Source organism: Apteryx mantelli, chromosome 4 (assembly GCF_036417845.1).
Source record: "Apteryx mantelli isolate bAptMan1 chromosome 4, bAptMan1.hap1, whole genome shotgun sequence".
In the NCBI taxonomy this organism is placed as follows: domain Eukaryota; kingdom Metazoa; phylum Chordata; class Aves; order Apterygiformes; family Apterygidae; genus Apteryx; species Apteryx mantelli.
In genome coordinates, this window is record NC_089981.1 from 78,648,509 (window position 1) to 78,660,063 (window position 11,555).

General features: G+C 45.8%; 1 protein-coding gene and 1 non-coding gene across 6 annotated transcripts; both read left to right on the top strand.

The window, feature by feature from the left end:
* The first annotated feature begins 1,196 nt into the window (after positions 1-1,196).
* Positions 1,197-9,676, top strand: EIF5 (eukaryotic translation initiation factor 5). 5 transcript variants are annotated; one of them, XM_067295021.1, is made up of 12 exons: positions 1,197-1,269; positions 1,883-2,075; positions 4,128-4,407; positions 4,690-4,771; positions 5,145-5,317; positions 5,641-5,752; positions 6,451-6,590; positions 7,050-7,208; positions 7,476-7,637; positions 7,891-8,055; positions 8,330-8,464; positions 9,278-9,676. In XM_067295021.1, the coding sequence occupies exons 3-12, from the start codon at positions 4,336-4,338 to the stop codon at positions 9,368-9,370; spliced, it is 1,293 nt and encodes a 430-aa protein (XP_067151122.1). In that variant the 5' UTR covers positions 1,197-1,269; positions 1,883-2,075; positions 4,128-4,335; the 3' UTR covers positions 9,371-9,676. The 5 variants fall into 5 exon arrangements, with proteins under 5 accessions (XP_067151122.1, XP_067151124.1, XP_013796246.1 ...); XM_067295023.1 differs by lacking the exon at positions 1,197-1,269 and adding an exon at positions 1,702-1,716; XM_067295024.1 differs by lacking the exon at positions 1,197-1,269 and adding an exon at positions 3,450-3,591 and having other exon boundaries at positions 1,764-2,075.
* LOC136992094 (small nucleolar RNA SNORA28) lies at positions 6,112-6,235 on the top strand. Its single transcript, XR_010884218.1, has one exon. It is a non-coding gene; the product is annotated as a small nucleolar RNA SNORA28 (small nucleolar RNA).
* Positions 9,677-11,555: the final 1,879 nt, after the last annotated feature.

The following is an 11,555-nucleotide window of genomic DNA, read 5'->3' on the forward strand; positions in this document are numbered from 1 at the left end:
TTCTAGGAAAATCACATTTATCAGACAACTTTGTATTTTAGTGCTGTTCTTTTGCATATCAGACAAAAAATATTCAAGATGCTCTTAAAGGTTGAACAGGAGGGGTGTTTTCTCTGACCACATCAATATGATTGATCAGAGCAAGCCGAGAAATCTGTTTCAAAACTAACTTAGGACAGGAAGAAAGTTAGAGTACATGGTATTATTTATTGTCATTACTAGTTCTATCTCATTCCCTCTTTTTCTCTCCACACCCACATAGCCATCAAGAAGCTTTAGAACATTATTCAGTAAAGCACAGTGACAGAAACCGAGGAAACTGGTTCTGCCTCCGAGTATTTATAGGAGAGTTGTTTCATCACTTGATGAAGCCTACAGGAGCGCTTTGCCACTTGAACATTACTTGTGTTCTAAAATGTTCAGAATTCCTGTGAGATTGGAAGACTGAAAATCTTAATGACTGGGAAAGAAGAAGATGGGAGAGAATGGAACACGGAAAAAAAATAAAAAGAAAAAAGACCTGAGTTTTCTGTTTTTTAAAGAGAAGAAGGGCTGGCAACATTTTGCAGTGGGACTAGACCGTAAGCACGCAGGGATTTGTTGCTCCGTGCAATACACAAAGGTAGCCTAAGCACCCAGGGCTATTCAGCGCCGAGCCTTTATGACAGCAAACTCAAATAATAGGCTCTTTCCCCCGCACCCCGACAGGCGGCCGTACAGGAAGCACACAGCACATTCAGCACTTTAATTGTTTTAAGTGATCTGTAATATAAACGACTCGCTGCGACGCCAAGCGCGCGGTCCCCGCAGGGCTGTTGCAGGCGGCAGCCGACCCGAACCTTCCTCCCGGCAGCGCCGCGGCGTCGCTTCCCCACAGCCGAGGCCCCAACGCCCCTCCGAGAGCCGGGGCCGGGGGGGCGGGCCGCGATGGCGACTGCACGCGCGGCACCGGGAACCTCCGGCCGCCCGGGCCCCGCTCGGCGGCACCCCCGTGCGCAGAGGCGGGGGGGGGACGAGGCGGCGGCGAGCGGGCCTCAGGCCGCCCTGGAGGAGCGAGCGCCGCCGGGCTCCCGCCGCTCGCCGCCCCCCTCTCCACAGGCGGGGGCTCGCGGCGCCCCGCGCTGGGCGGGAGCCGCAGCGCCCGCGCCCCCCCCCCCCGCCTCAGCGCCGCTCGCCGCCCCGCAGGGAGGTGCCACAGCCGGGAGGGGAAGCCGAGGGGCCCCTCCCTGCCGCGCGACGCGGAGCAGCGCTGGCCGGCGCGGCGGAGAGGCAGGTCCCGCAGCACCGCGAGCGGGAGGGGAGGGCAAGGGGCGCCCCGAGAGCCGCGGGGAGCCGGGGCTGGGGGCCGAGGGGGCGGCGGGGCCGCGGCTGCCACCCGCCGCGCTCAGCACCGGGCCCTGCCGCACTGACTCATCCCTCGCCCCTTCCCCGCACCCCCGCCCCCACCCGTGATCTCGCGAGAGTTGGCCGAGGTAGACGCGATGTCCTTTGGGGCGCTGGTGGGGGGAGGGAGCGGGGGGTAGGGAAGCGAAGCGAGGGGGTGTCTTGATTGATGGCGGCCGCCGCCAGTGGGTTGGGGGTACGGCAAGCCCTGAGCCAATAGCTTCGCCTCAAGGCGAGCGGCGAGCCAATGGTGGGGCTGGGGAGGCGGGGCGCGCCGCTGGCTGATTGATCCCAGCTTTGGCGTTGTTCAGTCAGAGCGAGAACATTCTAGAGGTGAGTACGGGGCGGCCATTGCCGGGGTCCCATCAACCGCCCCCTTCTGCCTGAGCTGCGCGTCGGCCGCCGCCTCTCCCTCCCCCCTTCCCTTTCTCCCCCCTCCTCCTCCCTCTCCTCACAGGTGTCGCCACTAACGATGCCCCTGATTGTGTTTTGCACGCAGATTGCCCGGCGCCGCTGTCCCTGCTGATCCCGCCCGCCCCAGGACGCTCGGACCCGGAGGCTGCGGCGTCCGCCTCCGCCTCCCTCTTCGTCTGGATATAAGCGCCCCCACGGCCCTGTTCTCCTCTCACACTCGGCTTCGTCGCAGCCCGGGGCGAGCAGCGTTGGGTTTATGTCTTTATTGGACGAAAACGGTGAGTATCCTCACCGCGCTAGAGCGGGTGGGTGAGTGGGGGGAATCGGGGGTTGAGAGGAGGGTTTGGATCGGGAGGAGGGGGGTGCGGCGGCTTAGCAGTCTGGGCTGGGGCGCCGCATTATCGATAAGCGGTTGATGGCAGGAGAGTTTTCGTATAACGAAATATCCGGGATCGTGGTGGTGGTGGGAAAGAGATAAGAAAAATAACGTTTCAATTACCCTCCTTTGCGATTTTTTTTTTTTATTATTTATTTTACTTTGTCGTCCCCCCCCCCCTCCCGCAACCATGCGACGAGACAAGATGGCGGCGGCTGGGGCCGCGCCTCCCCGTGCTGTGGGTGGGAAGGGAGGGGGCGCGAGGCGGGGGGGAGCTGTGGCGCAGTTACAAACCCGCAGCGTGGGGGAGGGGGCGCCTCCTCTCCGAGGCTTAGCCCCGCGGCGGGGGGGGGGAGTAGGAGGGGGAGCCGCGGAGCGTCCCCCTTTCGCTGCTGGAGAGCGCATGCGTGGCTGGAGGTGACCTCCCCCCCCATCTCTTTTAAGGCTGACTCAGTACTTAATTGCTGCATTTGTGACTCATCATAGGCCTGAGTGGGGCGGGGGAACAGTGCTCTTAAGCGGGGAGTCTGTCCGCCTTCCCGCTTTTCCCCTGTGCGGAATGGGGGGGGAGGGGGGCGGGAGGATGCTTGGGATGAGGTGTCCTAGGGACCAGGAGAGGGAGCTTCAGTCTGCAGTAGACAAAAGCGGTAGTCTGGAAGGAGGGGAAACCGCACATTCTTTCTGAGAGCTCATGCTCAGTCACCGAGATACCTGCTTCCTCAATGCTTCGGCAGGCACGTGGTCAGATCACGTGGTGGCTCTTTTTAGATGTAACCGGGGAAGGAAGCTTCAGGCTTGAAACAAAATCAATGATGCGTTTTTTCCTGAAGGGTAAAACTGCATCTAGACTAATGTAGAATACACATATATACAATTCTGTGTATGTTTTCTTTATGTAAAGGGTTTGTAAACCTTATCTGAGGGACTCAGACTGTGTGGAACCAATAAACATACTGTTATGCATAAATACTAAGAATAGTTATTTTAGTGTGTCAGCGCTTCTGTCATTAATGGTAACAACATGATGATGTGTCAGAATAACCGTGCTGTAATCAGGGCTGTCTGTCTAGTCAACTCAACCAGTTGTGGCTTAAGTAATCGTCTGATTAGAGACACATGTTAATTTTAATATATAAATACTGCTTAAGGTAACTTTAATAATAGGATTCATCCTCCTTCCCCTTCCTCCCCCACCCCTTCCCCTCCCCCCCCCCCCCCCCAAGAAAAAAACCAACTGGAAAAGCTGCTGCACTGCTCTGTACCTCTGCATTGCTAGGCTTTCTACAGTGAAGCAATATGTCAGACTTTATCAGGCTTATTGTTAAGTCAAAACTCAACAGAAGCTGCTATGAGAATCCATAATTGAGAGGGAGAATTACCTAATTTTCAACTCTTTTCCACTCCGATCAAAAAAACTGGTAAGCCATGTAAAAATTATGTTGGACTACAGATTGCTGCTGCTTCATCTCACTGATATTTCTCAACATTCTGACAAACTTCAGTTTATGTGATAAGTTCATGCTATGATGCGGAATTTGAAGCTGTTTTCCAGATCTTTCTCCTGCTTCCCTCTGCCCTGCAGCCTGAAGCATATCACATGACCCTCTTGGTGCAAGTGACATTGGTCTACATAATAAATCAAGCAGTGTTCCTTTCTCTTCCTTTGTGATTGCAGCAGTCGTTCAGGAGTTAGATGTACAGAAAACATTCTTAAGCTGTTTAAATCTTCTTTGGGTAGTAAGAAAAAGAGGGTGGAGGGTTCTGTGGTTTAGATGAGGGAATTATATCAGCAGTACAATTCAAGGCTACTTATTTTCCACAAGCTGAAAGTCATAGAAAGCCACAAGATAAATAACTTTCTCTAATTACAGTTCCTTGTATAGCTCTGTGGCAAGACCTAATGGGTGCACATCAAGGTAAACTTCATTTCTTCTTTGTTTATTAACACTTGCAGAGCTGTTGCGCAGCCACTGGTACCTGTATTGGGGAAACATAGCATACAAGCAAGAACCTTACAGCCTCAGTGGCGAAAATTTTTTCATGTCAGAGACCGAGAACTCTTGCAGTCGTTTATGTCATCCCGTCTTCTCCAGACAGAAGATACCAAAAAACTGCAATCAAAGATCTCTTCATCTTATTGATAAAGCTACTAATAAGGCAAAATGTCTGTCAACGTCAACCGCAGTGTTTCAGATCAGTTCTATCGCTACAAAATGCCCCGTCTGATTGCCAAGGTAACTTACTAACCATTACTGGTAAATGGGTAGGGTTTCACTTTGCTCTCTAAATAGAAGAATTGAGGTGTGAGGTAATGATATCAGTGCTTAGTCAGCCAGCATAGGACAAGGAAGAACTCTGGTCCTTTCAGTCCACACTAGCTGTGCATTAGCCCTTTTAAAAAGGATACACTTTTAAAAGCAGAACACTGATATAGTGAAATGGGAAATACTGGGTTTGGCTGTTGTGGTTGTTTAACCATAAAGCACTTTTTTCTTTTTTTTTTTTTTTTTTTTAAGGTTGAGGGCAAAGGAAATGGAATAAAGACGGTTATAGTCAACATGGTTGACGTTGCAAAGGCGCTTAATCGGCCTCCAACGTGTAAGTAGTCTGTGGAGTGATAGGGCATCGTTTGACTTGTGCTCTTTATATTGTTTGGAGTGGTAGTGTGAAGTGGCTAATAAAACGTTTGATTATAATAGCTCTTCCTTTCAAGACTTGTAAGACAGAAATGTGATTATCCCAGGACAGAATTGTAAATGCAGGAAGGTGGGGATGAGAATATATCAAGTGGTAAAGTGGTGGGTGGCTGTTTTGTTTTGGGGGGGGGGGGAGGGATGTTTCTGGATTGAGGCATTCTTGTTTTGTTTTGCAAGGGAATCCCTTTTGTGGCAGTTCATATTTCCTTACTGTTGGCTTTGCATTAAAGAGCTGTGAGAGCTGTTGTCTATTAGTCTACTTTCTTTTCTTTAAGATCCTACCAAATTTTTTGGTTGTGAGCTGGGAGCACAGACCCAGTTTGATGTTAAGAATGACCGTTACATTGTCAATGGATCTCATGAGGCGAATAAGCTGCAAGACATGTTGGATGGATTCATTAAAAAATTTGTTCTCTGTCCTGAGTGTGAGAATCCTGAAACTGATCTGGTGAGTACTTTCTGTCTTCAGCATAACACTACAGAAACACCACACCATTTTCATAAACCTGAAGTGTAGAGTTAGATACCTGACTTTAATATCAATTCAGAGGAGATAATCTCCCCCCTTGTGGGGACTGTCTGGGAAGGCTTCGCATCTATAAAAGTGTACAACTTTGCCACTTCCAAACTAGAGGCTCTCTGTTGGAGCTGATGAAAGCACTTAAACCTCTGGCTTAATCTTGCTGAGATTTATGTAAATATTAGATTTGGGCTTTAATGCATTCCTGTTCTGTAAGCAGTATTTTAACCAGAGTTTGTTCCTTCTTGCAGCATGTCAATCCTAAGAAACAAACTATAGGTAACTCTTGCAAAGCCTGTGGCTATCGAGGCATGCTTGACACAAACCATAAACTCTGCACGTTCATTCTCAAAAACCCACCTGGTGAGTGCATTGTTTTCTTTTGGTGGGGGTAGGGCAAACTTCTTCAGCATGAGTGCTGTTAATCGAGTAGGAAAGCAAATAGCTAACATTTAATTAAACTGTAAAAAGGCTCCAGGCTGCTCCTAGAATTTGTAGTTAACAATGAAGTACTTGTGTTCACAGTTACAGGATCACACTATTACAGCTCATGCTGGATCCCTTTCAAATAGCATCTGAAATGCATATGCAGGGCATAACTCGGTAGGAAAAGAGCTAGTCTGCAGGTGACCATTGCAGTCTTCTCCTTAAGTCAGTATAAAGCAGAAAGCTTTAGTAAGAGCATCTCAGTATCTCACTACCTCTAATAAAGTGTTCTGTGCAAGCAACACTCTGTAGTAAGCATCTGGTTGCCTGCTGCAATTTAAGCTTGCTAGAATAGAAAAGTCTAACCTATTCCAGGGGTCTCTGCTTTGTGAGGTCACCTGTTATATGGACTTGAACAGCCTTATGTCTCAGTGAGAAACCAGACTTTCAGTGGAACTACATGTTCTCCCAGCAGGTGTAGATCTGTCCTGAATAAGTCTGGGAAAGAGTACTGTACATGTGCTGCTAATATGAGCATTGAAACTGGTTTATCCAGGAATTTGTTAGAGATGTAATAGTGCAAATACTTTATTTGGCGAGGTAGAGAATGCTAAAATGCTCAAGTTCACTTCCAGAGAGCGGTGACACTGGTACAGGAAAGAAGGAAAAGGAAAAGAAGAACAGAAAAGGCAAGGACAAGGAGAATGGTTCTGTGTCTAGCAATGAGACACCTCCCCCACCACCACCAGAGGAGATAACTCCTCCACAGGTTGTGGTAAGTAGAAGGGGAAGTGGGGGGATGAGGGTGTGTAGTGTCTTAGTCTGAATTTAAATCCCTCATTGACTTTGCTGGTCAACGCTGTATCAAAGTCTTCGTATATTAAGGATTCTTCTGCTAGAATGGAAGTATCCCTGTCCCTCCCCTATAGCAGTGTTACCAGCTCTTCAGTGATAGCATGCATGTCCCAAGCTAAGTGACAGCTGCATAACCTTAAGTGCTTTCAAGAGAGACCTGGATTGTATCTTATGAATGTAACCCTACAGATGGCTATAAAACTCATAATTGCCTCCTAACTGTATCCTTTGTCTCCTGTGACTTGCAGATTATGGCGTAACTGTTTCCTTAGGGAAAAGTCAAAATTATTTGCCTATAAAAGTGCTCTTGGATCTGTATTTAGAGATGACACTCAACTGTTACTAAACCTGTAGTAACATTGTGTGAACTCCATTTTAGGAGGAGGAGGATGATGATGACTGGGGTGAAGACACAACAGAAGAAGCCCAGAGGCGTAGAATGGATGAGATTAGTGACCATGCAAAGAACCTCACACTTAGTGAAGATCTAGAAAGAACAGTGGAAGAGAGAGTCAACATATTATTTGACTTTGTGAAGGTAAATATTCTCTAGCTTATCACTTGGTAGCCACTCTGTTATAATTCTTTAAAATGCTGTTGAGAGAGTAATTAAAAGGTTTTTGTTTGGATAGAGGGGGAGGGGCACTCCTTCCCTGCTGCGCCCCCAAGCCCTTCAACCTTAAAGCTTGAAAGGTTTTATCTAAGTACTGGTTCTCCCAGTGGTGGGGAAGGAAACTGCAATAGAGCACTGACACAGACCTCAGTAGCAGTTAAAATGTAATTTACATCTGTTACTGTCTTGCAGAAAAAAAAGGAAGAAGGTGTCATTGATACTTCTGACAAAGACATTGTAGCAGAAGCAGAGAGACTGGATGTAAAGGCTATGGGCCCTCTAGTTCTGACTGAAGTCCTCTTTGACGAAAAGATTCGTGAACAGATACGGAAATACAGGCGTCACTTCCTTCGTGTAAGCACAGTCCAGTTCTGTTCCTAGTATAGCAACTGTTGCTTTGTCTTCTGTAATAACTACTTGAGTCGGTCCTAAACTGTAGTTTTAGTCTTTAAACTGCTGCTTGCTTTTTAACTAGGAAAACTGAGAGTGGTAGTAAGCAAAAATTACAATAGCTCTATCTCATTGAGTTGAGAGAAGAAGAGAAGCTTGTTCTGGGGAGAAAAAAGCTAACTGGATTTTTTTTTTTTTTTTTAAATCACTATTCTAGTTCTGCCACAACAATAAGAAAGCTCAGAGGTACCTTCTCCATGGCTTTGAGTGTGTGGTAGCCATGCATCAGTCTCAGCTTATTTCTAAAATACCACATATTTTGAAGGAAATGTATGATGCAGATCTTCTGGAAGAGGAAGTCATCCTTAGCTGGGCAGAAAAGGTAAGAGGTAGTATTTCATGGGCTCTACCTGCCAAATGCCTGAATGTAACAGTGTATCTGGCCTCTCCATTCTGGTAGAGCTTCTTGTGCTGATGTCTTAACTCAAGCTAGTTGTTTAAATTGCTGTCTGGGAGAAGCTTGTGGTTAAGAAATGGGTTGTTCCAAGGCAGTGAAGTGAGTTTAGACTTCTAGTTAGGCTCACTGTATTTGGGAATGATCTGATGTAAATTCCTTCAGCATTTAAACTAGATCCATGTGCCCTTCTGTCTTCTAGGCCTCAAAAAAATATGTTTCAAAGGAGCTTGCCAAAGAAATTCGTGTCAAAGCAGAACCATTTATTAAATGGCTAAAGGAAGCTGAGGAAGAATCTTCCGGTAATGAAGAAGAAGATGAAGATGAAAACATTGAGGTAGGAAAGGCTCATACCCCATAAACAACTTCAGGGTTCTGTTTCTGTGCACTGAAATCTTGAGCTATGCAGTGTACTCTACTGTATTGCTTTGTGTATGGGAAACTGGAGGAGTTTCTCAGGTCTAATGATTCCATCTTGTAAGAGTATAAACTTTAGTGTTTCTGCTTCAGGTAAAGAGAGTTGATCTACCCAAGATCCACCTGTACTTTAACAAAAAGGATCTTGGTAGCCAAAGGACCACTGTTGCAGAATAGTACAGGCAGACTCTTGCACAGTGTTCCATATAATGGAAGATGGACAGTAGATAGTATCATAAAGCCTTGTGTTTTTTAGAAGAGCCTCTGCCCAGTTAGCAAAGCTGCTTAAAGGACAAATAACTGATGTCTCATACATAAGGACTAGGTAAAAGCTGTTAGCTACACTCCAGCTGCCTGGGTGGGTGGCTGTGTGTGTGGTGTGAGCTAGGGGTTTTGTTTTGTTTGGAAATGGTAGTTATTCCTGGCCCTGGTTGTGAGAGACGCTGTTTTTGACGCCATGCACACTCACACTCTCTTCCCCTGTCTTTCTATGTTAAGATATAGCTGCTGTTTCAGCATGCCTGAGTTTAGGTTTAACGTATGGTATAGTTCTACTGGAATATGCTGTCCAGTCTAGTTCAGAATGTAGAACAGCATGCTAAACAGGTTTTGGCAATAGACAGGAGAACTGTTGAGCCAGCAGGTGTTTGCAACTCCTGGTGTTAAAGCAAAACTATGCTAGTACTTAATGGCGGTAGATGCTGTAGTAAAAGTGAATATTTTGTCTCCACAGGTGGTGTACTCCACAACCGCCAGTGTACCTAAAGTTGAAACTGTGAAGCCTGCAAACACTAAAGATGATGATATTGATATTGATGCCATTTAAAGTGATGCAACATAGCTTCCAGTATAACGATGGAAACTTCTCTGCATTTTTCTGCCAGAAGTGTGACTTGTATGTGCACAAGCTGAAATGGCTTAACATCCTGCTACTTTGTACTCAAATATGTATCTTTTTACTGTGACTGGTCTTGTGTAACTAAGCCTAATACCAAGGAGTCAGCACATCAGTGAACTGATCTAGTTTGCAAATGGCATGTTATGTTTTGTTTTTCTAACTTGTGTTGGACACATACTTGGAGCACATTTATACAGTTGTGGAAATAAAGGATTTGGTTTTGGTCAATCTTCATTTATGCCTAACTCTTAATTTCTTTTCCAAGTAAGTATTTGCACAACTTGAAGAGATTGTTATTACAGTCAGCCATGTCATTACAGAACCATTATTGCAACTATAGTAGCAACAAAGTGTCTTGGACTGAAAATGTGCAGAGTTTGAGAGGAAAAAGACATGAGCCTCATCTCTTAGATGAGATGCTTTTCTTAAAAATATTTTAAGCTAGATATCTAAGCTAGCTTTAGAGGTTAGAGTGCATTAGCTTGAATCAACAAGCAGCCTCTGAGCTGAGGGAACAATTAAGAGCAGAAACTTCACTAAGGACAAAGGTATTGGATAAGCTTAAAGTGCACAGACAGCTCTTTGTTTTAAGAAGTCAGCACGTGCATTCTGATAGTTCCAAGATGTGTGCGTATACATATATATATATTTTTTTAGCAATTCGACTTAGTTTTTAGTGTTTTCATTGCTCATAGATGAGGAACTGCTTGCTGTATGGATTCACTAGAAATAAGCTAAACCACAGCTGTATACTTAAGCACTTGTGCTGTACTGCTGTCAATCGCCATGAGTGCTGCTGTGCTTAACTGTAGCCAGACAGTCTGAGGCAAGGGGGGGTGAGCGCAAGATGTGTTCCCTTGTGAACCCTAGAAGCTGACTTACAGAGCCTTGTAAGAGATCTTGTAAATGCTGACTCTGAGGTACCTGTTTAGCTTGGAAATAAGGTACAATAAAAAAACAAAGCTATCTTACCTTGTATCTGTAAGCCAATTTTGGAAGTGTGGAACATCAGTAATATCTTTTTTTCTTTTTTTTTTTTAATGAGAAAGCAAAATCCTTAAATTTACCTGGTAGGAAGAAGTGGATTGAAGTAACTTGGTGAGCAAGGGTTTTGACCTAGAAGCACTGGTAAAAGGTTTGCCTGCCTAAACACTTTGTTGCACAGCTTTGATGCACTTCGAACACCCCCTGACTCCCATGATCTTTTGTGCCCTAGCAGCATATTTACTTCCACCACAGTCGTCTCTTTTTAAGAGAATGATAGTCTTGTGAGATATGGTATTACAAGCTCTGAGGAAATCAAGGCTCCAGTACAGGATGAGCTGCTTTTTCTAACCAGATTGCTTCAGCAGAAATCATGATCAGAGGAAACAAAGACTTTGATTATGATGGTAGTGATTTGAGCTTCATATTATGTTTTGGAGAGGAAAACCTGAAGTAGGCTTAAAAATGTCCTCTTGTGTCCCAGGCAGTCCTGAGATTAAACTCATTTCACACTAGCAGGTCTGACAAGCAGCATTAAGGAAGATAGGGTGAAGTTACAGTAGATCATGAAATGTTTGGATGTGGTTTTGGTTTGTTCATGTATTTTTTCTAAGCTTTGTTTTGTTTGTTGAAATTAAGGGTCGGGGGGGGAGAGTCCCAGCTTCCCCCCCCCCCCCCAAAAAAAAAAAAAAAAAAAACATGTTTTCCTCTATATTGGTTTTGTGCTGTATTTTAAGAACCTGTCAACTTTTTTATGCTTTGTGGGAAGAGAGAACCTCTTCCTCCTGGGGCAGATACACACCTCCATTGTCTAATAGTAATAGTCTCCAGGTGTGTGTCCCTGATAGTTACTTAAATTCTCCAGTAGGAGGTGGGTGCTTGTACCTGGCGTGAGTTCCTTGGGTAGGACTTTGCATCTGTTTTACTATTCTGAGCAGATTTCCTGCTTACAGAGGGAGTAATGGGAAGTCTTGCACTTTTCCGGGATTGTGTATTGGCTGTAATGCTGAGAAATACTGAGGCCCTTAACCCTGGCTGCACAAGAAAAGAGTTTTCTCTGCAGCCTGGGCAATACAATCTTCTAGTTCTCTGAACCAAATTCTTAGCTAGTGTAGATCAATGTGCTTCA

Bases quoted from the DNA above. Each gene is read 5' to 3' on its own strand.
- EIF5 (XM_067295021.1), top strand. From the start codon at position 4,336: ATGTCTGTCAACGTCAACCGCAGTGTTTCAGATCAGTTCTATCGCTAC. The intron at 5,753-6,450 runs GTGAGTGCATTG...GTTCACTTCCAG, and splicing joins CATTCTCAAAAACCCACCTG to AGAGCGGTGACACTGGTACA. The intron at 7,209-7,475 runs GTAAATATTCTC...ACTGTCTTGCAG, and splicing joins TATTATTTGACTTTGTGAAG to AAAAAAAAGGAAGAAGGTGT.